This window comes from Somniosus microcephalus, chromosome 18 (assembly GCF_052327205.1).
Source record: "Somniosus microcephalus isolate GS21.2 chromosome 18, FLI_Smic_1.0, whole genome shotgun sequence".
NCBI lineage: Eukaryota > Metazoa > Chordata > Chondrichthyes > Squaliformes > Somniosidae > Somniosus > Somniosus microcephalus.
In genome coordinates this window covers 63277529-63302335 of record NC_141004.1, presented here as the reverse complement: position 1 = coordinate 63302335, position 24807 = coordinate 63277529, and the positions used below count along the sequence as shown (strand labels likewise).

Genomic DNA, 24807 nt, shown 5'->3' with positions numbered 1-24807 from the left:
GCAGCCCTGTTTGTGGATCTTGGGAAGGAGCTAGAAGCAGGGTTGGGGAATTATGAGGTTGACAGCCATGGAGGGAAGATCTCCAGAGGAGATGAGGTCAGTTGACAGTCTTTGAAACAATGGCTTGATGTTTGGTAGTGGGGTCATGGTCCAGGGGGAGGTAGGAGGAGGTGTCAGAGTTGGCGTTCCGACCTCTACCATGCAGAGGCTGTTCGCCAAACAACAACAGCACCACCCTTGTCAGCAGGCTTAATGACAATGTTAGGGTTGGATCGGAGAGAACGGAGTGCTGCAAGTTCAGAGGGAGGTAGGTTGGAGTGAGTGAGGGGAGCAGAGAAAGTGAGACGGCCGATGTCACGCCGGCTGTTAGCAATGAAAAGATCTAGAGAGGGTAAGAGGCCAGAGGGAGGGGTCCAGGTAGAAGGAGAATACTGAAAGCAGGAGAAAGGGTCTGCTGTGCCGGGGAGGGGGGGGGTGTGAAACAGCGATTTACTTGTACTACTTGCAATCTAGTATACTGTATTCGCTGTTCACAATGCGGTCTCCTCTACATTGGGGAGACCAAACACAGATTGGGTGACCGCTTTGCGGAACACCTCCGTTCAGTCTGTAACCGTGACCCCGAGCTTCCAGTTGCCCGTCGCTTTAATTCTCCGCTCCACTCCCACTCTGATCTCTCCATCCTCTGCCTCTTGCACTGTTTCAACTAAGCTCGAGGAACAGCACCTCATCTTTCGATTAGGCACTTTACAGCCTTCTGGACTCAACATCGAGTTCAACAGTTTCAGACTATAACCTCGGCCCCATTATTTTCTTTTTTTTCTTCCCTTTTTTCCTCTCATGGCAGCTGCTGATTCTGCTATTGCCATTTACGGCTCGAGTCATCTTTTGTTTCTTAACTTGTCCCATTACCATCTGCTTTTGCCTTGCATCATCATCCCTTTTGTCTTTTAATCTCTCCTGCCTTCCAGCCTATCACAGACCTTCCCTTTGTTCTTTCCTCCCCTCCTTTCCCTGCCCCACACTTGCTTCAAAATCTGTTACTTCTCTAGCCTTCTCCAGTTCTGACGAAGGGTCATCGACCTGAAATGTTAACATTGTTTCTCTCCCCACGATGCTGCCTGACCTGCTGAGTGTTTCCAGCATTTTCTGTTATTTCAGATTTCCAGCATCTGCAGTATTTTGCCATTGTATAAAGGTCATGAACTTGGTCAAAGAGAGAGGTTTTAAGGAGTGTCTTAAAGGAGGAGAGATAGTAATAGCTTGGCCCAGTTAAGCCACCCATGCCCAGCGCAGCCACTTATGACCCTCCATGGCCTACCGAGTGGAATTTTGATCGATTTGGAGATTCAACAGTTTCTTGCTCTGAGGAAGCAGGGAATATAATTAGGGAGGCTAATCCAGCATCCATCGTGAGTGAAAGGACTACAATAAAACTATAAGCCAAAGTCCCATCACTCTGGTACAGTAGGATGGATGGAGTATTACCAACTTGTTCTTGTTGCTTGAGGTTGTACAGGTAGACTATCCTTTATCCGAAAACCTCGGGACCAGCCGTGTTTCGGTTTTCGGAAAATTTCGGATTTCGGAAGGTATTTTATAAGACTGGGAAATTTGTTGGCGGGGGGTCGGCGGGAGTCGGGGTCGGCGGGGGGTCGTCGGCGGGGGTCGGGGTCGTGCGCCACTCTGGTCATGTCGTGCGCACGACTTACGCTGAACGAAAAAACCTTCGGTTTTTAGAGGGTTTCGGTTTTCGGAAGTTCGGATAAAAGGTAGTCTACCTGTAGCTCTTAACAAAAATCTGGTGAGTAACTCTGCTTTGGACTGTAAAGTTTAAACATTGTTCTTTCCACTGTAATGATCTAAAATAAACTTTACTGGGTTGCTCCCCGTCGGTATGCTTGCCTAAGAAGTTGAATTCAGACCTCCTGCAATCAGTCAAATTCAAAGCATGCTTCAGACTTTGTTAAACTGTGAGCAATCCCAACCATAATAGCTGCTGCTTACACGGAGTCCACAGGAAGCCACTTTCTTTCACTCGAGTGTGATGAACTGACCTCTTGGATTCTTGTATCCTAGATACTGTTTTCAAGGGTACTGTTCGTGAGCTGTAGCTTTTCTTTAACGAGTTAAATTTCAAACTGCTAAGTTAAAGGAGTTCGTCAGGATATAGGCATGTGCAGTCTTGTTCTTGAGTATTTGTGAAATTTAACCATTTATCAGCATTAGAATGTTTTATTTTTTAAGATAAAATGCGCGCAAGGTGGCTCCACAGCTGTTGTAGATTATGCCTTTTCTAACAGGTTTTTCTTGTTAGTAGCTTGATGACACTTTCTGTAAAGCAGATCATGTCTCTTCTGCACTGTCTTTTATTGTTTTAAGAATATAAGTAGTAAGAGCAGGAGTAGGCCATACGGCCCCTCGAGCCTGCTCCACCATTTAATAAGATCATGGCTGATCATCAACCTCAACTCCACTTTCCTGCCCGATCTCCGTATCCCTTGAATTCCCCTAGAGTCCAAAAATCTTATCTCTCTCAGCCTTGAATATACACACAGACTCGGCATTCACAGCCCTCTGGGGCAGAGAAGCCCGAAGATTCACAACTCTGAGTGAAGAAATTCCTCCTCATCTCAGTCTTAAATGGCTTACCCCTTATCCTGAGACTATGCCCCCTAATTCTAGACACTCCAGCCAGGGGAAACAACCTCTCGGCATCTACCCTGTCAATCCCCTTCAGAATCTTGTATGTTTCAATAAGATCACCTCTCATTCTTCTAAACTCCAGAGTGTATAGGCCCATTCTACACAATCTCTCCTCTCATCCCAGGAATCAATCTAGTGAACCTTTGTTGCACCGCCCCCAAGGCAAGTATATTCTTCCTTTGATAAGGAGACCAAAACTGTGCCCAGTACTCCAGGTGTGGTCTCACCAAGGCCCTGTACAATTGGAGCAAGACTTCCTTACTCTTATACTCCAACCCCCTTGCAATAAAGGCCAACATGCCATTTGCCTTCCTTATTGCTTGCTGTAACTGCATGCTAGCTTTGTGTTTCTTGCACGAGGAAGATTTGAACGTTTCTCACCATTTAAAAAATATTCTGTTTTTTCTATTCTTCCTACCGAAGTGAATAACCTCACATTTCCCTACATTATACTCCATCTGCCACCTTACTGCCCACTCACTTAGTCTATCTATATCCCATTGCAGGTTCTTTGTGTTCTCCTCACAGCTTACTGTCCCATCTAGCTTTGCATCATCAGCAAACTTCGATACATTACACTCGGTCCCTTCATCTAGGTCATTAATATAGATAGATTGTAAATAGCTGAGGCCCCAATGCTGATCCTTGCGGAACCCCACTAGTTACAGCCTGCCAACCTGAAAAAATCCGTTTATCCCTACTCTCTTCTGTCTGTTAACCAATCCTCTATCCATACTACTATATTACCCCCAACCCCATGAGCCCTAATCTTGTGTAATAACCTTTTATGTGGCACCTTATCGAATGAATTTTGGAAATCCGAATCTACTTCATCCACTGGTTCCCCATTACCTACCCTGCTAGTTACATCCTCAAAAAACTATAAATTTGTCAAACACGATTTCCCTTTCATAAAACCATGTTGACTCTGCCTAATCATGTTATGATTTTCTAAGTGACTTGATACCACTTCCTTAACAATGGATTCTAGCATTTTCCCCGACGACTGATGTCAGGCTAACTGGCCTGTAGTTCCCTGTTTTTTCTCTCCCTCCTGTCTTGAATAGCAGTGTTACATTTGCGACCTTCTAATCCGCTGGGACCTCTCCAGAACCTAGGGAATTTTGGAAGATCAAAACCAATGCATCCACTATCTCTTTAGCCACCTCTTTTAGAACCCTAGGATGTAGGCCGTCAGGTCAAGGGGATTTGTCAGCTTTTTAGTCCCATTAGTTTCTCTAGTACTTTTTCTCCACTTATAGTAATTACATTAAGTTCCTCACCCTCATTAGACCCTTGGTTCCCCACCATTTTTGGTATGCTTTTTGTGTCTTCTACTGTGAAGACAGATAGAAAATATTTGTTTAATGTTTCTGCCATTTCCTTATTCCCCATATTAATTTCTCCTGTCTCAGCCTCTAAGGGATCAACGTTTACTTTTGCTACACTTTTCCTTTTACGTACTTGTAGAAGCTCTTACAATCTGCTTTTATATTTCTTGCTAGTTTTCTCTCATTCTATTTTTAACCTTTCAATCAATTTTTTGGTTAACCTTTGCTAGTTTCTGAAACTCTCCCCATCCTCAGGCTTACTATTCTTTGCAACATTATAAGCTGCTTCTTTCAATCTAATCCTTAACTTCTTTAATTAGCCACGGTTGAATCACTTTTCCTGTGGAGTTTTTGTTTCTCAATGGAATGTATTTTTGTTGAGAATTATGAAATATTTCTTTAAATGCTAGCCGCTGCTTATCTACCACCATACCTTTTAATCTATTTTTCCAATCTACCGTAGCCAACTCGCCCCTCATATATGTAATGGCTTTATTTAAGTTTAAGATTCTAGTTTCGAACTTAGGCAAGTCTCTCTCAAAATTAATGTAAAATTCTATCATATTATGATTACTCTGTCCCAGAGGATCCTTTATTATGAGATTGCTAATTAACCCTGTCTCATTACACAATACAAGATCTAAAATAGCCTGTTCCCTGGTTGGTTCCATGACACATTATTCTAGGAAACTGTCCCGAATGCATTCCATGAACTCGTCCTCCAGACTACCTTTGCCAATTTGATTTGTCCAGTCTATATGAAGATTAAAGTCCCCCAAGATTATTGCATTACTGTTGTTGCAAGCTCCTACTATTTCTTGATTAATATTCTGTCCAACGGTATAGTTACTGTTAGGGTCCTATATACTACTCCTACCAGTGTTTTCTGTCCCTTGTTATTCCTTATCTCCACCCATACTGATTCTACTTCCTGATCTTCAGAGCCGAGATCCTTTCTCGCTACTGTCCTTATGTCCTCCTTTAGTAGGGCTACTCTCCCTCCTTTTCCATTCTGCCTATCTTTTTGACACATCAAGTACCCTGGAACATTTAGTTCCCAACCATGGCCAACTTGCAGTCATGTCTCTGTAATGGCTATTAAATCAAACCCATTTATCTCTATTTGTGCCACTAGTTCGTCTATCTTGTTACGAATGCTTCGTACATTCAGATAAAGAGCATTTAATTTAATTTTTTTTACCATTATTCCCTGCTTTACCCGTATTCTCTGCTGCACTGCTAACATTAAACTCTCTGTCCCTTCCTGTCACACTCTGCTTATTTTTACCCAAATCGCTACATTGCTCTATTGCCTTGACCTTTTTAGATTTCTAAATTTCTCTGAGTTAGAGTTTCCCAATGTTACAAATTTTTGGTCTGCACTCTATATTCTCTTGGGAGTGTCTGATAATCATGAACCCATGAGTGGATCTCATGTTTCCTACAATCAAGAGTTTAACTTTACTGCTATCTAGTCATACGGTCGCATGGCCCAGAAATCATAACAGTGAAACCCCTTATTGTGCTAACTGGGTAATGTAAGCCTGCATGTTCCCCCAGGTGTGTATCTCTTCTATTCCAGAAGGCACACTGATGAACATTTTTAATGACTGCAACTAATAAAATGATGTCGCCCCCTACCCCCAAAAAAAACCCTGATGTCTATTTATCAGTGAGATTAGAGAAATGAGGTTGAATTTAAAATACTATTGAGATTTTAATTATGTTCTTTCAAAAGATTCACCACTTGATTCAGAACTGTTGAAAGGTCATCGACCTGAAACGTTAACTTGGTTTCTCTCCACAGATGCTGTCTGACCTGCTGAGTATTTCCAACATTTTCTGTTTTTATTTGATTTCCAGCATCCGCAGTATTTTGCTTTTGGCTTATAGATTTATTGACAAAGTAAAATTATGCTCTCTATAGTGGTCTTTCATTCAGAAGTTTGAAATAAGCACCAGACTTGTAATTAGGTAGGAAGTTGCTAAATGGGATCTTCCATTGCATAAAAGCTTAGCTAACACGTTGAGATAGATTGGTCATTGCTGAACATGCTGACTTCTCCCAGCCCTTCAATGTTTCAATGTCCAAGAAAGTAAAGGTAATTGCCATGATTGGGAGGAAGGGAAAGGGCGAAAAACAGAAACTTGATGCAATGAACTATTGGCGACCAGGCACTTTTACAACCTACAGCCAGTGTTATCTGTACATGAACATGTGATAACTGGTACTTTGGATCTTGAAATAAAGGCTCATAACTGTTTAACTAGCTGCTGACCATGTGATTGAAATTCTCTTTGCTTTCCATGCTGATGGCTATATATTTTATTAAAGTCAGGCAGTGCAGACAAAAGTTGCATGCAACTAGACTTACACCAATGTGAACAAATTCAACCTGGGTTTGCATACAAATGGCCTTCGCTACTTTAAGGGTCTGCATTCACTAGTTTAAAAATTGCTCATCATTTCTAAATAAAGTCTCTCTTGAATTATAGAGGCAGTGGGAGCATCCAGCCAACGGCCTGTGTTTTGTCCTGTCCATAAACAAGAGCAGCTGAAACTCTTTTGTGAGACATGTGATAAACTGACATGTCGGGACTGCCAGCTATTGGAACACAAGGAACACAGGTAGGCCCAACTTTAGTTTTACCCTAAAAAAAAAAGTGTTTCTGTGGATTTCATGAATTGTAACAAGTTTTTATATATGCTTAATGATATTGTCCAGATCTTATTTGGATGCACCAGTAATAACCAATACTGTAGCATTTGACTTTTCCCATTGGTTGTTAGAGGCATGGTTAGTGATGAACAGTTTTTATTTGGTCTGAGATTTCAGCTATAGGAAGAATGAGGAATTGATTTCTACCATCTACATTTATTAAATCACTACTGTTAGAATAAAAATGAGGGATTCTCAGTGTGTATGTTTGAGCTGGTAGTACACAACTGCAGCTGGTGTTGAACCTTGTATTGCAAGGAAACTTGTTTCTACTATTTCGATGTTAATTCTATGATCCTACCAGTCACATCTAAAGCATTTTGTGCAGAAGTGACCTGTATTTCTCTGGATGAGCTGGAATCCCACTGGCTGATGCACGACACGGTGGAGACATTGTCAATTTGTGATGTTCATGGGTTGGATGTATTCTGGAAAAATAAAAATGTTGAGTTGACTTTCCCGGAGCTTTGTGCATTTTTTTCCCATTGCTCTCTGAATTCCTAATGAGAAAGAGGTGCATACTGCTGAATTGAAAATGATAGCTATTTATAAGAAATTTCAGTTTTCAGTATTTGAGGCAATGTTGTTCCTGTGCATAAATGTGTTGACATTTACTCAAAGCACAGAAGCTATTGCTGCAATATCAAAAAGACTGCTATGGAATAAGTTTAGTTTTATCATGTGACTGAGCAACCTTAATCAGTCTGTGATTGAACTTAGAATTCCATGGGATTATAGCCCCCTCCTCTTTTTCCCCCCCCCCCCCCCCCCCGTTTTGTAATTCGAGCATGGATTTGAGACTCCTGATTTGGGGGGGGGGCGGAGGTGCCTTTTTTGGCATGTTGCTTCTATCTGAATGGAACAGTCGGTTTTCTCCTATGTCAATTGAGAACTCTTCTCTTCCATGGACACTCTTTCAAAATTGTTCACCGTTTTTCCCACATATATTCCGAAGCAGCCTAGCTCATTCATATCAATAGGGACGGTATGAGGTGACAGGACAGCTACTTCAGAAATCTTTTGTGGTACTGGTAGTAAGCCTGAATTAAGGCTTATGTTGTACCTGTGTGACAGAAATGCTTGAAATACTAAAATGTAGCACAAAGCAGTCAGTGCTATGGAATTTATTGTGTGGTAGATTCCATAGCACCAGAGAAGCAGACGGTTTGATAAGTTTAATTCCTGGCTGCCAAGATCTGTCCAGTGGTTGGGATGGTCTGTAGAGACTCGTGATTGGAAGGACATGTTGGCCTGCACGGGTGGACTGAGGTACTTAACCAACTAACAGCAAGGAAAGATGCCGATTTGTACTTCAGCAGCAGTGTTTATATTTGCCTGTAAGGGACTGGTGCCGCTTCAGATATTTCTCATCATTGACTATAAATTTACATTTGCTGTACGGTAAATTACAGCACAAATAGTCCTTTTATATAATGTGGGAAGTACAAATGAAATTGGCAGTGGCAAGCAGAATTGAGTGAATATAGAAAACAATAAAAGGGCAAATATTAAAATTTAAAGTTCAGAAGTAAGATTAAATAGTTGTGAAAGTACAGAAATATCTACAAAGATGAAAATGGGAGGAATGAGAAGAGTTGCAGGTATTGAACATGGATGGGAATTGGCAGAGTAAGTTAATGCTCCTTTTTCACCTGGGATTTGGATTGAAATCCAATTTCAACAAAAAGGAGCTAAACAAATAGCACACAGTAAAATAGTTCAATTATACATTTCAGTTCATAGGAGTTTCAACATACAGGAAACTTTGTGCTATCCGGCACCGACGGGACCGAGCTGTTGCCGTCCCATCAAAACTGCCGGACAAACCAGCGCTAATGTTGAAACATACGGAGATTTTGAGCTCCGTATCTGGCAACAAACCCTGTTGCTTAGCAACAGCTTCTAAACAGTCGGCTGTACCTTGCAAGCGTCTCTGAAGCTTAGCAACAGCTTCAGCGAGACCTTGCAGAGCTTGACTGTTGAGAAAAAAAGCAACGAAAAGAAAAAAAAACTAACGAAACGGCTCCTGATTTTTGCCGGTGGCTCGAGCATTCCGGACAGTTAACCTCTAGATAAACCAAAGTTTCCTGTAGCTGATTTCTAGGCAACCAAATAGAGCCCCATATAAGAGGAACAAGACATGGCATTTGGGGGCGAGCAAGGGGAGGGGATGAGAAATAGATCGGAAAGAAAATGCTTCGATTAATCAAAAATGCCTCTTTGCATATCTCCTCAATTGTATATACTGTCTCAATGAATAGAGAAAGCTGCAAGGAATCTAATTATCTTTCAGTGCATAACTTGCACTTTTCATTTAATTGGCTCTTTATGCTGGAGTGGAAATTCGAACCAGATACTAATTTTACCCAAGCGTCATGATGAAGCACTGTTGGCTTTCAAGACATTCTATGTTTATGGCCATTGTTGAATTGAGATTTTGTAATGCTTTTTCTAATGGGACACAAAATTTGAAGAAGTTGTTGTATTGCAGTTAGAACATTTTCTTATTTTATAAACCATATTAGATAGTGAAATAATTGAATTGGGAATGAATTGTTGAAGTTTATTGATTTAAGCTTTGAGATTTATTTAATGAGTATTTTCTAGAGTGGTTCTAACTGACAAAGCCAGTGAGAATTTGAGAGCTTAATTTTCATCCAGTTAAGCGTGATTGGTGCTGGGAAATTGAGCTTTTCCAATTTGTATGAAGTGTATTTAGTACTTGGGTCAAGTACAATATGAACAAAATGTAATGAAAATACTGAATTCCATTGCATAATATATCTTAAACATAAAAGTGCCCATACTGAATTGGTAGAGTCTAATCTGTGTGATGTAATTAGTGAAATTGCTGCTGTGCAAATTATTTAAATGATCACCTAAAGCCAGTACCTGCTCAGGCTCGGGCACAAAGCTATCCTGTTCGCCAGGATCTGGTGTTTGACTGCCAAGTTTTGTGCATTTTGTGCCACCTGCAGAGTATTAAAATGTGTTTTGATCTTATGTTGTGATATTTTCCAGTTGAAAAGACAGTGTGATTTTGTCCAAAACATCAGTGGTAAGCTTGAAAGAGCCATGAATTGACAAAGGATGGAGTGGTGTCAAGCAGCGACGATAATCGCAAAATATATATTTTTAAAGTTTATATATCGTGTTTGTGATTTGTCCTCTGTCTTATATTTTTGCAGAGGCATCAATTGAGTTGTACTGAAGGTTGTATTCATTCTTTATCCTGGATGGCACTTGATTGTAATTTTGTTAATTTAGTACAGATCTTTTGAATAGTTTACCACAAAAGACAAATCACAGTTGTTGGAGTTTGGAGCTTTTTTTAAGCAATCTCACTCCTGAAAAATGCCAGCTTGTTCATAAATGTATGGTACTGCACTGCAACATTGTGCTGTCGGGGTGAAAGTAGTCATAATTTAAAAGGTTATGCCGTGCTCTTTGAAGTACCAGTCAGATTGAATTGAATATTGATAAACCACTTGTTTTCAATGCGTATCCTCCAAGTCATTGCTTAGAAATTGAAGAAATTTACCATATTGCTCAGTCAAGATTGTTGTTGAGGTCCTGCTACTATTGGCTGTTTTAACTTTACTCTTTGGCACCTACTACCTTGGCAGAAGTGCACAGCGAATGGACTTTTCACTTCAGGCTTTTTTCCCAAGTGAATTAAGTCATCCACGCACAGACTGAGGCAATTATATCTCAAGTATTTAATTGGAGCAAATTTCACCTCATCCAAAACTGGGTGTTAGACAAGCAGTCTATCAACACAGATGAAAATGAGTTTTGAATAACCTACTCAATAGAGGGTTCACCTTCAGCAAAGATCAGTGTGTTTGCTCTGGTTTACTGTCGCAAAGTATTTTGACATGCTAATGTCTCGATTACACCCTATAATCCCATCGAGAGATTGTGAGAAGAACGCTGCCTGCTTCTGATCAAAAAAAAAGAGAAGTTACAGTTGAATCTGATGTGAATGTAATGTGACAACCACTCTTTGTGGGTTGTAATTGGGTTAAATTACACAAACCCAAACAATGCATATTTGAAGTTCTCATCAATACCCCATACAGCCATCTTCATGCCTGTGTTTCTATAGGTTGTAAAATTGTTGGTATTGTTCAGCCCATCATGTTTAGCTGAAAAATAGGCCTTCAAAGCAGGTCCCTGCTCTTTGCAGGAATTATGATTTTTAGAAAAGCACATTTCGTCTGTTAGCTGTTCAGTTTGTCCTCCTATAGAGCATGGGGTAGATTAAGCCCCCTAAGCTTGTGCTTGCATATTTCATACAAAGACTACATTTCGCTGAGGCAGGAGATTGCTTATTTAAGTACTTCATTTCAAGAATTCAGAGGGTTTTTGACTTTTGTTTCATTAACCCCTGTGAAATGTTTCAAGACTTCTACTATATCTTCTTGCCTATAAAGCTGGCTACTATAAGCAGTTCTCTTCATGAATAAACACGTTTAGCTTATGAAAAGTGTCTGAAATGGCTGATAACTGTATTCTGGACTGAAATAAGTAGTGAAATCCTGCATATTATCTAGTAACAAGCTTGTAATAAGGAAGATTGTTGTCCTGTCAAAGGCTACATCTCCTACTAAACAAGGGGAAGCTAGATAAACACACGAGGGAGAAAGGAATAGAAGGATATACAGGAAACTTTTTTTTATCCGGCACGGACGTGGTGCCGGTTCGTCAAAAATTCCGGATAACCAAAAGCTATAGTAAAAGATACGGAACAAACCCTGTTGGAACAAACAAGTTCCAAGCATCTCTGTTGCTTAGCAACAGCTGCAGCCACACCCTTGCACAGCAACAGATGGAGGAAGGCAAGTAATAAAACTTACCTGAACCTACTCTTGAATTTTGCCAGTTAACCGAGATTTCCGGTTATTTAGGTGCCGGTAAATTGAAAGTTTCCTGTACTGATGGGGTTAGATGATGAGTGTTGGGAGGAGGCTCGTTTGGAGCATTAGACCGGTTTTGCCAAATGACCGGTTTCTGTGCTGCAGCTTATGTATGTAATAGGTAAACACAAAGTTAAGTTTCAGATTGAAGGAATGCAAGCTTACTTATGAAAGTGGTCTTTTGCAGAGTGTATGAGTAAGAAGTATTGGGAGTAAGCTTGAATCATTATACTACCCGCCTTAGCCGACTCTAGGGAAAGCAGACCTCTGTGCATCTGTACTCAGAAGTGCCAAGTTGCCGGTTACATTTTAATGACATCAGATGAGATAGCCAGCTCTAAGAAAGATAAAAGTTGTGTTTAAAAAGTTAAGACTTAAAAAAAAAAAAGTAATAAGTACAACACATTGACAGCTTCTGAAAAGGAAACTCATTACTGCTTTGGATGTAGATCCTTCATCAGAACTGACCAGATGTCTGCATTGGAAACATGAGCCAATTATTTTGCTAAATTTTTTTTTGCACTGAATGTAGTTCTGCAAAATATGTAGCATGCATTGCCTATTGTGATTGCTGAATAACAAAATATAAATGTTTTTCTTCATCTCCAACTTGAAAATGAGTAATCGAGATAAATGTGTCTATACTCCCTTATATTATACTCGGGTTGTGACTCTGGTATGAATTGTACCTATCTGATCATCCTTTATTTTGAGATTTGGATTGAACAATGCTCAATCTAGAGTAGTTCAAAAATAGGGATCAGCCAGGAGGGAAATGCAAGGCAGACTAGGACAACTGGAGTTGAGTCCAGTTCTGGTCACCACACTTTAGAAAGGATGTGAACTCCCTTGAGAGGGTGCAGAGGAGATTTACCAGAATGGTTCCGGGGATGGGGGATCTTAGCTACAAGGACAGGTTGGAGAAGCTGTATTTGTTTTCATTAGAACAAAGGGGGTTGAGCGGTGATCTGATAGAGGTGTACAAGATTATGACGGGTTTGGATAGGCTAGACGGGGAAAGGCTGTTCCCACTAGTTGATGGTACAAGGACTAAGGGACACAGATTTAATGTTTTGGGCAAGAGATATAGGGGGGACGTGAAGAAAAACTTTTTTACACAGCGAGTGGTGAGGACCTGGAATTTGCTGCCGACTGAAGTGGTGGAAACGGAAACACTCCCGCCTAGAAATTCAGTTGGCGCCGCGCCAGGGCTTTAGCGCCGAAAATTTAGCGCCGGCGCTAAGTCCCCCTGCGCGCGCCAAAAATTCAGTAGCGCCGCGCCCAAACAGCTGCCGGCGCTACAGGAGGGTGTCAGCGCCTCGAAATGGGCGCTGACTGCCGCATTGCGGCGCAATTCCGGCGCTGCGGCACCCGATGCGGTGCGGCAGGCTGGGGAAGTGCAGGCCTCCTCCTTCAGTTAAGGAGGAGCTGCCTGCACCCGCCCGCTGGCCGTTGAAATCTTGAAAGAAATGAGCCCGGCACCTCGGAGAAGTGCCGGGCTCGCAGGCCAGACGCATCTGTTCCGCGGGGGGGGGGGGGGGTGGAGGAGTCCGGGGAGGGGGGTGCGGGTAGGCGGCCGGCGGGAAAGCGGCCGGCCGCCGCGCGACCTTAATGCGCCGGCGCTAACTCGCGTAGGACTCTGCTGAAACATCGTTAGTTGCGGCTGCCACGGGCGAGGCGGCCGCAACTCAATTTCGGCGTTGGGGCCCGTCACCACGGCAACCGGGACGCTGCGCACACCGATGACGTCATCGGTGCTGGCGCAGCGCAACCGGTCTAACGCCGATGGCAGGGCCCCACTGAATTTACAAACCGGCCATAACTCCGGCGCTAGGCCCTCTAGCGCCTCAAATGGGGCGCTAACCCTACTGAATTTTCAGCCCTCAATGTTTTCAAGGGGAGACTGGATAGGCACCTGAGGGAAATAAACTTGCAGTGATAGAGCGGGGGAATAGGACTGACTGGATTGCTCTACAGAGAGCCGGCACAGACCCGATGGGCCGAATGGCCTCCTGTGCTTCTATGACTCAGTTTGGAGTGCATGTGATATAAATGTGCAGAGCGTGGTAAATAAGGTTGGTGAGCTTCAGGCAAGAATTGCCATATGGGATTATGACATAGTGGTAATAACAGAGACCTGCTCAAACAAGGTGAGGATTGGGAACTTAATATTCCTGGCTACAGGGTATTGTGGAACAATAGGGAAGGAAAAAAAAAAGGGGGTGGGTGGTAATATTGATCAAAGATACTGTTACAGCACTGGAAAGGGATGATGCAATTGAAGCTTCAAAGACAGAATATATTTGGATAGAATTAAGGAACAATAATGGAAGCAGTGATCACAATATCATTAGGTTTAGAATAGCTTTGGAAAAGGACAAGGAACAATCAAATGTGAAAATACTCAACTGGAGGAGGGCTAATTTCAGTGAGTTGAAAGAGGATCTGACCCAAGTGGATTGGAATCAAAGATTGGTAGATAAAACAGTAAATGAGCAATGTTAGGCCTGCACAGAGGAGATGGTTCATGTACAGAGTAGACACATTCCCATGAGGGGGAAAGGAAGGGCATCCAAAGCTAGAGCTCCCTGGATGATTAAAGATATAGAGAATAGATTAGCAGGTCAAATAAAAGGGAAACCAAAAGTCTTTAATAAACATAAATAGTAAAAGGATAGTCAAAAGAAGGGTAGGGCCGATTAGGGACCAAAAGGAGATAATCCTGTGGTGGCAGAGGGCATGGCTGAGGTACTTTTGCATCTGTCTTCACTAAAGAAGAGGATGGCCCCAATGTCACAGTAAAGGAGGAGGTAGTAGAGAAATTGGCTAAGATAAAAATAGTTACTTAAAAGGTTGGCAGCGCTCAAAGTGGATGATTAAAGATATAGGGGGAAAAATTCAGTATCGCCCCGTTTGGGGCGCCATTATCGGCCGTGCGCAAAGTTTAGCGCCTGGCGCTAATTATCGCCTCCGACGGCAAACTTGGCTTTTATCGCCCCTAGAGGTGATTGGAGCGCTACACACCTGTCTTAAGGCACAAAGGCCGAGGAGTGAGGCGCTACCTCAGAGTGCTGGCGAAGCAAGGAAGGGCAAATCGAAATGAACCTGCATAGTGCTGCTCAGTACTCAAAAACTCCTTCACACAGCATTGAATCTCTCCAGAAGTCTGTCTCTCTCTCCCCCCCTCTCTCTCTCTCTCTCTCTCTCTCTCTCTCTCTCTCTCTCTCAGAATGCATGGTGCAAAACTGTCACCAACAAAAAAAGGCAGGAAGCGGTCGCCTTTAAATCGCGCTCACCCAGTCCCTTTCCGACTGCAAAACGCTCTGCTCAACCTGTCGTTGCTTTATAAACAGAGGCAGAGAGTACAAAATCAACCTTGTATAAATTGTTGATTAGGCTCCAACTGGAGTATTGTCCAATTCCGGGCACCACACTTCAGCCAGGACGTCCAGTCCTTAGAGAGGGTACAGAGGAGATTTACTGGAATTGATGCGGGACTTCAGTTACGTGGGGAGACTAGAGAAGCTGGGGTTCTCCTTTAGAGCAGAGAAGGTTATTGTGTGATTTAAGAGATGTTCAAAATCACGAATGGTTTTGATAGAGTAAGTAAGGAGAAACTGTTTCCAGTGGCAGAAGGGTCAGTAACCAGAGGGCACAGGTTTAAGGTAATTGGCAAAAAAGAGGTGAGATGAGATTTTTATGCAGCGAGTTATGATGATCTGGAATGCACTGCCTGAGGGCGGTGGAAGCAGATTCAATAATAACTTTCAAAAGGGAATTGGATAAATACTTGAATGGGAAAGATTTGCAGGGCTGTGGGGAAAGGGTAGGGTAATGGGACTAGTTGGATAGCTCATTCAAAGAGCCGGCATAGGCATGACTGTTCTGAATAGCCTCCTTCTGTGCTGTTACATTCTATGAGTGCCAACATCAGTTGCTTTTGGTCCACTGTCCTTTTCACTAGAATGCGTATGTTGAATATACCCCATCCTTTTCTTGGCATTGGCCCTCAACTATCAGTCATTTGATTCTGCTGGCCCATTAGCTTGTGGAACTTGACTACCTTCTGGTTGTGCTGCTTTGTGAACTTAACCTGGTTCTCGCCATACCTGCTTTGCATAAATATTTTGGGATGTGGATCTATTTCAGTTGCCCTTTGGTTTGCCGCTATACTCATTGTGATAAATTTAAAGATGAGAAACTGATAACCCTTCTGGAGTTACATTGAATGTGATTTGCAATGCATTAATTCTATGTTAAAGGAGAGTGATTGGCGAAGAGTACATTTAATATAGGGAATGTAATCTGATGGTCACTTTCATTAATTTGCCGGTTGCCCTGATATCTTTAATTGTCTGTCATAAGTGTCAGTTTAATTAGTCTAAGCTTCCTAGAGTGTTTTGCCTTATCCTAGCCAGTTTTCCAGTGTGTTTGCTAGATAAAATGTGATGCTTTCAATACTTGGCATTTCTCCTTACAAAACACTGAATTTATGTTGGTTACTTGTTCTAGAGCTTACTGACCCCCTAAAAAACTAATGATTCTTAAAGTGTTCACTGAAGTATATAGAATATTAATTTGCCTTCCAACTTCCATTAGAGGCTTGGGGCAGGATTTTCATTGGGCCGTGGAGGCGGGATTGGAGGCATGTGGGGGGTTAAAATCCCGAAATCGGGGGGCACGAACCATCCCGCCTCCATGCCAGTTTCAAAGGAGGCGGTTACCCGACCTGCACTGGGACCCACCTCCCCGAGGCAGGAAGGGGATTAGTGCCAATTAACTGCCAGTTAACGGGCAGTTTTTAGCCTAATCCCTATTTTCATTGGTGAAATGTGAGATTCCCGACGGCTCCAAACCACGCCAGGTTAGAGGAGGCGGACCGTCGGGATGAAGGGCTTGGAGGGGTCGAGATGTCCGGTGCTCCGGTGAGTGATGGGTGCATGAGTGCAGAGGTAAGTGTGTTTGGTGTGTGTAAAGTGTTTAAAGAAGTTTTACTTGCCTTTACAGCCTTCCTTCCTTCAGGTCTCTGGAGTCCCTCATCTCACCAGCACAGAAAGCAGAATGGCCGCGAGCTGTCAAAAGTTGCAGCATTCAGCTTTCTGTTCCGGGGAGATCTCTAAATCAGCCTGAGAGGAAGGAATTAACCTGGAGTACAGATTGTCAGTGTTTGACAGCTTCAAACAGCTGTCAAATGCTGATATTTCATCTGTCAAAAGGTCTTGACAGATGAAATATCAATCTGTGACATCATCTGTTGCCGGGCGGTCCTTAATTGGCCTGCTGAGCCCGCTGGGCGGGCTCAACAAGGTCAATTAGGTCAAAATTGCGTAGGTTGGCTACAACTTGATGGAGGCGGGACTACAACCCCGAAAGTTGTAGTCCCGCCTCAATGAAAATCCAGCCTTTGGTCTCCTTGTCCTACTGGCACAGTTGCTAAAAAAAACTCCCTGCTGTTGCCTCTTGTGATCTTGTTGCTTAATAAGGTTGGTCTAAGTTCTTCAGAACTTGATACCTCGGTTGCCTCCATTGAAATGTCTTTCTCCACTGCTGGCCTCCTTGTATTTTGCACTTAGACCCTGTTCTTCTGATGCCCACTGATCATTGGGCTTGGTCCCAGTTGATCTTTTGAGTTGCTGGCCACACTTTCTCTTGTTTTTTTCACCTTGTATTGACATTACACTTCCTTTGTTGATTCAATTCTGAAGTCATTCACCATTCTCTGTTTCTTGGATCTCATTTACTCTTAGTAATCTCTTTTCTCCAATCCATAACGTCTCCCTATAGAGGCTGTTACAGAAATACCTTTGTCTTCCTGTGGTCGAAATGAATTATTGTAACACAGTAGTATTGAATGACTTTATACATTGTGGCAGAACCTGGTTATTTATGGCTGGTCCTAGACCATTATTCCTGCAACTAAAGATGCACCCTCCCACACTACTCAATGCAATTTGTTGTTTAATTTATGTTTGTGAATTCTAAATAGCGTTACAGCAAATTGTCCTATTTGAGGCCAGATTCTGTGGGAATTGGTATTTATTACAAAGTCAATTGAAACTAAACCAATTGAAGGGCCATTAAAATGATCTAAGAAAATCATCATTCCGTGCCTGAACTTGGTTTGAATCCAAGGATCCTAGAGGTGAAGACTTTAGTTAGATGCAACTTGTTTATATATACTTTAACTTGACTTTTATCTCAAAGGTCTCACTGTGACCAAGTACGGTCCCATTTTATTTATGTATAATAACTATTGAATAATATTCAGTGTTTGAGAAATGTATTTTGATTGTGGCTTTTGAAGACTATTTTGTTTGTAACCCATATGATCACATTTGGCATGTTCCAAATCTACAATTATAATTCATATTTTATATTTGAATAAAACATAGCTCGTGTGAAATGTTTGCCCAGTTTAATGTCGTGTTTTTCTCATTGACTTCTTTTTCAGTCAATGAAGTGTACCTGGTATGAGATTCACAAACATGTGAAATCTTGTTAACTTAACAATAAAAGTAGAAATTTCAATGAAATGGATTTTTCTCGCCAACAAAGAATAGAAAAAGAACTACATTTATATAGTGCCTTTCATAACCCCAGGATGTCCAAAAGCACTTTACAGCTAATGAAATGCTTTTGAAGTGTAGTCACTGTTGTAATGTAGGAAATGTGGCAGCCAATTTATGCACAGCAAGGTCCTACAAATGATAGTGAAATAAATGACAAGATTATCTGTTTTTAGGTGTTGGTTGAGGGATAAACATTGGCCAGGATGCTGGGAAAACGCCTCTGCACTTATTCAAATAGTGCCGTGGGATTTTTTTTTCATCTATCTGAGGGGGCCTCGATTTAATATTTCATCCGAGAGACGGTACTTCTGGCAATACAGCGCTCCCTCAGTACTCCACTAAATGCCAGCCTAGATTATGTGCTCAACTCTCCGGAGTGGGGCTTGAACCCACTATCTTCCCATCTATCGGGTGAGAGTGCTGTTACTGAGCCAAGGCTGACACACGGCACAATAAATCAATGATTCAGTGAAACAGAAGCACCAGTGACGCTGTTTCCTACCTATGCCACTGTTGCCATCTGCCTGTATTACCCCATATACATTTTTGTGCTTTACTGGCAGTTTACAGAGTACTATGAGTATTTAGAATCCACCTGTTGACTGTTAAAGTAAAAAAGCTAAAGGCTTTGAATATTTGGCCCTAAAAAGAGGCTCTTAACTATTTAAATACCTTAACAAATGAAAATATTTTATCTGCTAATGAGTTTAATAAATGCTTATAAAGGATTTGTTTTGCTAATAATTGATTAGTGGCTTAGTCACACAAAGAAAGGTAGGAGGAAAGGGAAGGTAGGCAGTGGATGAAGGGTGGGTTAGGGGAGGGGTTTGCAATCGGTTAAGCGAGGCTCAAGTTGATGGGCCTGAGGCACAGAATTCTATCATCAGGGATAGTGAGGAAAGTGGGTTTGCTGTGACCCACTGGCTCTCAAACCCACTGGTGCTTGCTCCTCCATTAATTAACAGGCGAGTGCTTAGCTGTTGCTGCATTTCAGTGTACATCAGTAACCTTTTATTAGTGTGAGTGGTGCTGCGTTTGTTGGTGGCTGGTACTCTGAATTTATTTATTCACTGATGCCCGATGCTCCATTAATTTATTGAATTGATAGTGTGCTCCGTATTGATTTGTGGGTGTGCTTAGTGCTCCATTAATCCAGAACTGACTGTCCGCTGCTGCAATAAGTTATTCATTTGCAGATGGCTGCTGCTCTGAATCTATTGATTCAGTGGTAGCTGGTGATTTATTAATTTACTGGTGCCAGCTTAGCTGTGCTGCAGTGTTCAAAAAACCAATAAATGACTTGGCTTTAAGTTAAACTGTTTATTTTGTTAATTACTAATCTTGTCTGAGTTGTGGGAAAGATGGGCACAGATTTGGGAGGTGACAGTGAATTTGGAGATGGTACTAGTTTGCAAAGACGGGGTCAAGTGTGTGTTTTGTTGAGGAGGGGGTTGATGACGGCTGATTTGAAAGGGAAGGGGATAGTATTCGAGGAGCGAGAAGCCTTTGCAATGTTAGCTAGCATGGGGGCTAGGAAGGGAAGTTGAGTGGTGAGCAATTTAATAGACTAGGGTGAAGCGAACAGGAGTTGGGCGTCATGGACAAGATGAGCTCGGCGAGAGCATGGGGGTGATGGGAGAGTTCAGCTGGGGGGGAACCTTGTGGAGGTTTGGCTTGGGCAAGGGGAAGGGCGGATGCGACAGAAACAACTGAACGGATGGTCTCAATCTTAGCAACAAAAGTCCATTAGCTTCTCGCACGTGTTGGAGGTGAGGATAAATGGGCAGAGGAGAATAGTTTAAGGAGATTGTTGGTACTGGAGAAAAGGTTTATCTTCGCTTTCCAGGATGATTCTGGAATAATCGATCAGCAGAGGAGCGCAAAGCTTGATGGTGCTTCATGTGGTTCAGCCAGATCGGTCTTTTGTGCCTTTTAATACCGTGATATTTTTTTAATGAAAAGCTCAACTGCTCATGTAAGTATGTTGCAGTTGATATTTTTCCTACAGTTTCACCTGTGTGCCCGCAATTCACTACAGTCAGAACATTGACGACAGTGCAGGATTTCCCAATGTGTGTATCAGGCAGATTCTTTGGGCCCGATTTTTGGATTGTGTGGGAAATGGTCGGGTTTCCCCGAATGTGGGGTTTCTGACGCACAAAAAAATGTCCGCCAGCTCCACGCAATTTTCCCTCAAGTGGCCAATTAATTCCCAGCATGTGGGCAGCCTTGCTAATTGTCCAATTCGTGTCAGAAAGCCCCACAGTATGATGTCATCATTCGTGGTGCTTTCAAAGTGTCCAGCAAGCTTCTCCACCTCTGCAGGCTTCTCAACCACTCTTGCACGATGGCAGAGGAGCCTGCACCAGCTGCTGCCAGCGGCAGAGGCCGAGCTGCCGCCAAATTCAACGAGACGTCATTGCAGACCTTGGTGGATGGGGTAAGGGCCCACAGGGAGGTCCACTACCCTTGCTCAGGGAGGAAGAGGCCTCCCAAAGAGTCCACAGCTGCCTGGATGGAGGTGGCAGCAGAGGTAAACTCTCTGGGTGTCACCCGTCGCACCTGGCTGCAGTGCAGGAAGCGCTTCCATGACCGTCACCGCACAGGGAAAGCAAGTACGAAGTTTCCATCACCCTCAACCTGATCCCCATTGCCTTTCCCCAACAGCACTCGGCTTCAGCAATCTCTTCTTCCACATCCCACTTCACAGTCACATCCATGCACCCTTACCCATTCCGTCTCTCTCTATGCTCACATTCACATAACTATTCTACCATCCAGTCTTGTAAATAGTTTTAATGCCATCATTTCCCTGTACATAAGAAATCTGGTGCCAGCTGCTGCAGTTATGGCGTCTGTCATTTGGCGAATGGGGATGTCACATAGAGGCCTTAGGATAACTTGCAGATGACTGCAAGCTGGTCAAAGTTGTTGGAAAGTGCAGGCATGGGCCACTGTCCATGGTCAGATAAGAAGCAGTGAGGCTGCAGTGTTTGATGTACCAGGCTACGCAAATCTGCCCAGGATGAGTGCGTTCCTTGCATTCCGCCCAGCAATGTTCTCGCGCACTGGTGCCGCTGGTTGGTGGGCCTCTGCAGGATGCTCGTTTCTCTCCTCCTCCTCCGCATCGTCCTCATCCGAGGCGGCTCTGTGAGGAGCCTCTTGGTCCTGCGGAATCGGCAAGCCACGACGCTGTGCCATGTTGTGAAGCACACAGCATACCACGACAATTTTGGAGACCCTGGCTGATGAGTACTGTAGGGCTCCACCTGATCTATCGAGTCATCTGAAGCGCATCTGCTCAATCCGATGGTTTGCTCGATAATGCATCTGGTAGTAATGTGGCTGGAGTTGTAGCGCTCCTCAGCTTCACTGGCTGATCTCCTCAACGGCGTCATTAGCCAAGAGCGCAGGGGCTATCCCTTGTCTCCAAGTAGCCATCCTTGAAGTTCGTTTGGCGGACTGAATAGCGGAGGCACAGTAGACTGGCGCAGTATGAAGGAGTCATGGCAGCTGCCAGGGAACCTGGCACAAACATGCAAAATCACCACCTTGTGGTCACACACCAGCTGAACGTTAAGGGAGTGGAAGCCCTTGCGGTTGACAAACTCCTGGATTGCGGTGGGATGCCCTAAGGGCCACGTGTGCAGTCAATGACGCCCTGCACCCTTGGAAAGTCTGCCAGCTGAGCGAATCCATGCGCTCGTGCCCTCACACTTGCGCGATCCCTGGTGAAATGGATGTGATTGTGCGCGATGGCAGAGGGCATCCGTTACCTGCGTGATGCATGTGTGTGCGGCAGCTGATGTCTGCTGCTGATCCCTGGAAGGAGCCTGAGGCATAAAAGTTGAGTGTGGTGGTGACTTTGGCCACTGGCAAGTAGTGTGGACCTGTTGCTCTGGGCTCCAGGTCTTGTCGCAGCGTTGCGCAGATGTCAGTCACAACCTCTTGCGAAAGTCGGAGCCGCCTCTGGCACTGTTGCTCAGTCATGTAGAGGTAGCTGACCCTGTGCCTGTACACCCTGTTTGGGGGGTATCTCCTGCGCTGACTGAGCCGCAGCCTGCTGGTGATGCTGATGCTGGAGTTGCTCCAGCCTCCTCTGCTGTTGGAGATCCTCTAATGCCAGGAAGGGAAGGTACCAAAGGCCTCCCATGCTTCTGGCAGATGCCTCCGTTGAGGAGGTGCTGAGTTAGGGTGGTGAGAGGGGTTTCCTAGGAGCTCACACTGGAGAAGTGTGTGAGGCTCCAACTTTCTACAGCTGTGCCTAAGCCTTCAACAAGTTGCCCTAAGCCTTCATCAACAAGGTCCTGCAGCCTGCAAATGCTGCCTGTTTAAATCTCTTCAGTCCTCATTGACCTGCAGCTGACAGCAAACAAGCCAACTGTTTTCACGCCAGGTCTCATCAGCGGGGTTCCCCGCAGGCGTGTTTCACGTGGGGAAAGCCCCAAAATCGCAACGGCCCCTCAAAATCTACTTAAACAAGGTAATAATTGGTGATTTGTGTTCCGACAGCTAGTCCCGCCAGCGGCGGGCGGGACTGAAGCGGGTCGCGGAGAAACGGCGGTCCGAAAGTCGGACGGGGGGGTGGCCGTGACCCGCTTTTTAGGCGATTTTCGGCCCCCGGCTGCATGAAAAGCCGCCCGACGGCTGCCAGAAAATCGGGGTCTTTGTGTCCAATGAAGACAATCGCCCCTCATGCTAGAATAAGATTTGAACTCCTCTGTTTCAAATTGTCTGAAAATCAACCAGAGAATGAATTTTAACAGCATTCTTAAACTTTACTATTACCAACTAAATTTTTACTTGAGGTTGTAGGCCAGTGCCTGCTATTTGTACATCCTGTCCACTTGCAGTATAATACGGAAGCATGGGACACTTTATTTACTTAATTGACCGTTCATTCAGAGCGTGCAAGCTACAGAATAAATTGTAAAAGTAAAGTTCCAGATTCAAATTGTGAAATGCTTATTTTTATATACTGGAGACGAGACAAAGCTGAACTCGGTAAGGGAGAAAAAATTATCTACATTTCCCTGTATAAATGTCGAACTATCTGTTCCGTGCAAAGCTGTTTCAATTTTAATTTTTATAAATTTATGAAAACTTTAACTATTTTCACCTCGACAAATCTAGCCATGGAACACAAGTATATTTTTCTCTAATTAAAACACCTGTTCACTTCAGTCTGTTTAAGTCTTCTCCAACATAAATCATGTTCACACAAAGATAGCTTGCACAACTGTGTTGGCTAACTCACAGTAATGGATATTTCCAAATTCTTTCACTGGAAATGTGTACCCTTTGATTGCACTTTATATATGAACACCCTACTTTATTTGTGTTTCAGTGTTGGTATATAATTACAGGTTCCAGACACACTGAATTTCCTGACCTCAGCAGGGACTGCAATAAGGGCACGAGAAGGAGGCCATTCGGCCCATCAAATCCATGCCAGCTCTCTGCAGAGCAATCGAGTCAGTCCCATTCCCCCGCTCTGTCCCCGTAGCCCTGCAAGTTTATTTCCCTCAAGTGCCTATCCAGTCTCCCCTTGAAATCATTGAGTGTCTCCGCTTCCACCACTTCCGTCGGCAGCGAGTTCCAGGTCCTCACCACTCGCTGCGTAAAAAAGTTTTTCCTCACGTCCCCCCTATATCTCTTGCCCAAAACCTTAAATCTGTGTCCCCTAGCCCTTGTACCATCAACTAGTGGGAACAGCCTTTCCCCGTCTAGCCTATCCAAACCCGTCATAATCTTGTACACCTCTCAGATCACCCCTCAACCTCCTTTGCTCTAATAAAAACAAATCCAGCTTCTCCAACCTGTCCTTGTAGCTAAGATCCCCCATCCCCAGAACCATTCTGGTAAATCTCCTCTGCACCCTCTCAAGGGCCTTCACATCCTTCCTAAAGTGTGGTGACCAGAACTGACGCAATACTCCAGTTATGGCTTAACCAGTGCTTTTGTAAAGGTTCAGCATAACTTCTTTACTTTTGTACTCAATACCTCTATTTATGAAGCTCAAGGCCCCATATGCTTTGCTAACCACTCTCTCAATATGTCCCGCCACCTTCAGGGACCTATGCACATTAACTCCCAGATCCCTCTGCCCCTGCACACTCTTTAAAATTGTTCCATTAAGTATATATTGCTTCACCCTGTTCCTCCTGCCAAAATGCATCACCTCACACTTCTCTGTATTAATTCCACCTGCCACTTGCCTGCCCATTCTGCTAGCCTTTATATGTTCCGTTGCAGTCGACTGGATCATCCTCACTGTTTGCCACACCCCCAAGTTTGGTGTCATCAGCACATTTAGAAATTCTACTCTGTATTCCAATATCCAGGTCATATATATATATAATCAAAAAAAGCAGTGGCCCCAGCACTGACCCTTGGGGAACACCACTGTCTACCATCCTCCAGTCTGAAAAACAGCCGTTTACCACAACTCACTGTTTTCTGCCCTTAAGCCAATTCCTTATCCAAGCTGCCACTGACTCGGCTATTCCATGAGCATCAATTTTGTTAACCAGCCTTCTATGTGGTACGTTAATTTTTTTCC

At 43.6% G+C, this 24807-nt stretch overlaps 1 protein-coding gene across 5 annotated transcripts in view; it reads left to right on the top strand.

The window, feature by feature from the left end:
- Window positions 1-24807, top strand: part of trim33 (tripartite motif containing 33) — a 298400-nt gene that overhangs the window by 185591 nt on the left and 88002 nt on the right. For all 5 annotated transcript variants that reach the window (XM_086011578.1, XM_086011579.1, XM_086011576.1 and 2 more), the window contains exon 4: window positions 6534-6666. In XM_086011578.1, coding sequence (XP_085867704.1) covers window positions 6534-6666 — 133 coding nt within the window. The remainder of the gene's footprint in view (window positions 1-6533; window positions 6667-24807) is intronic.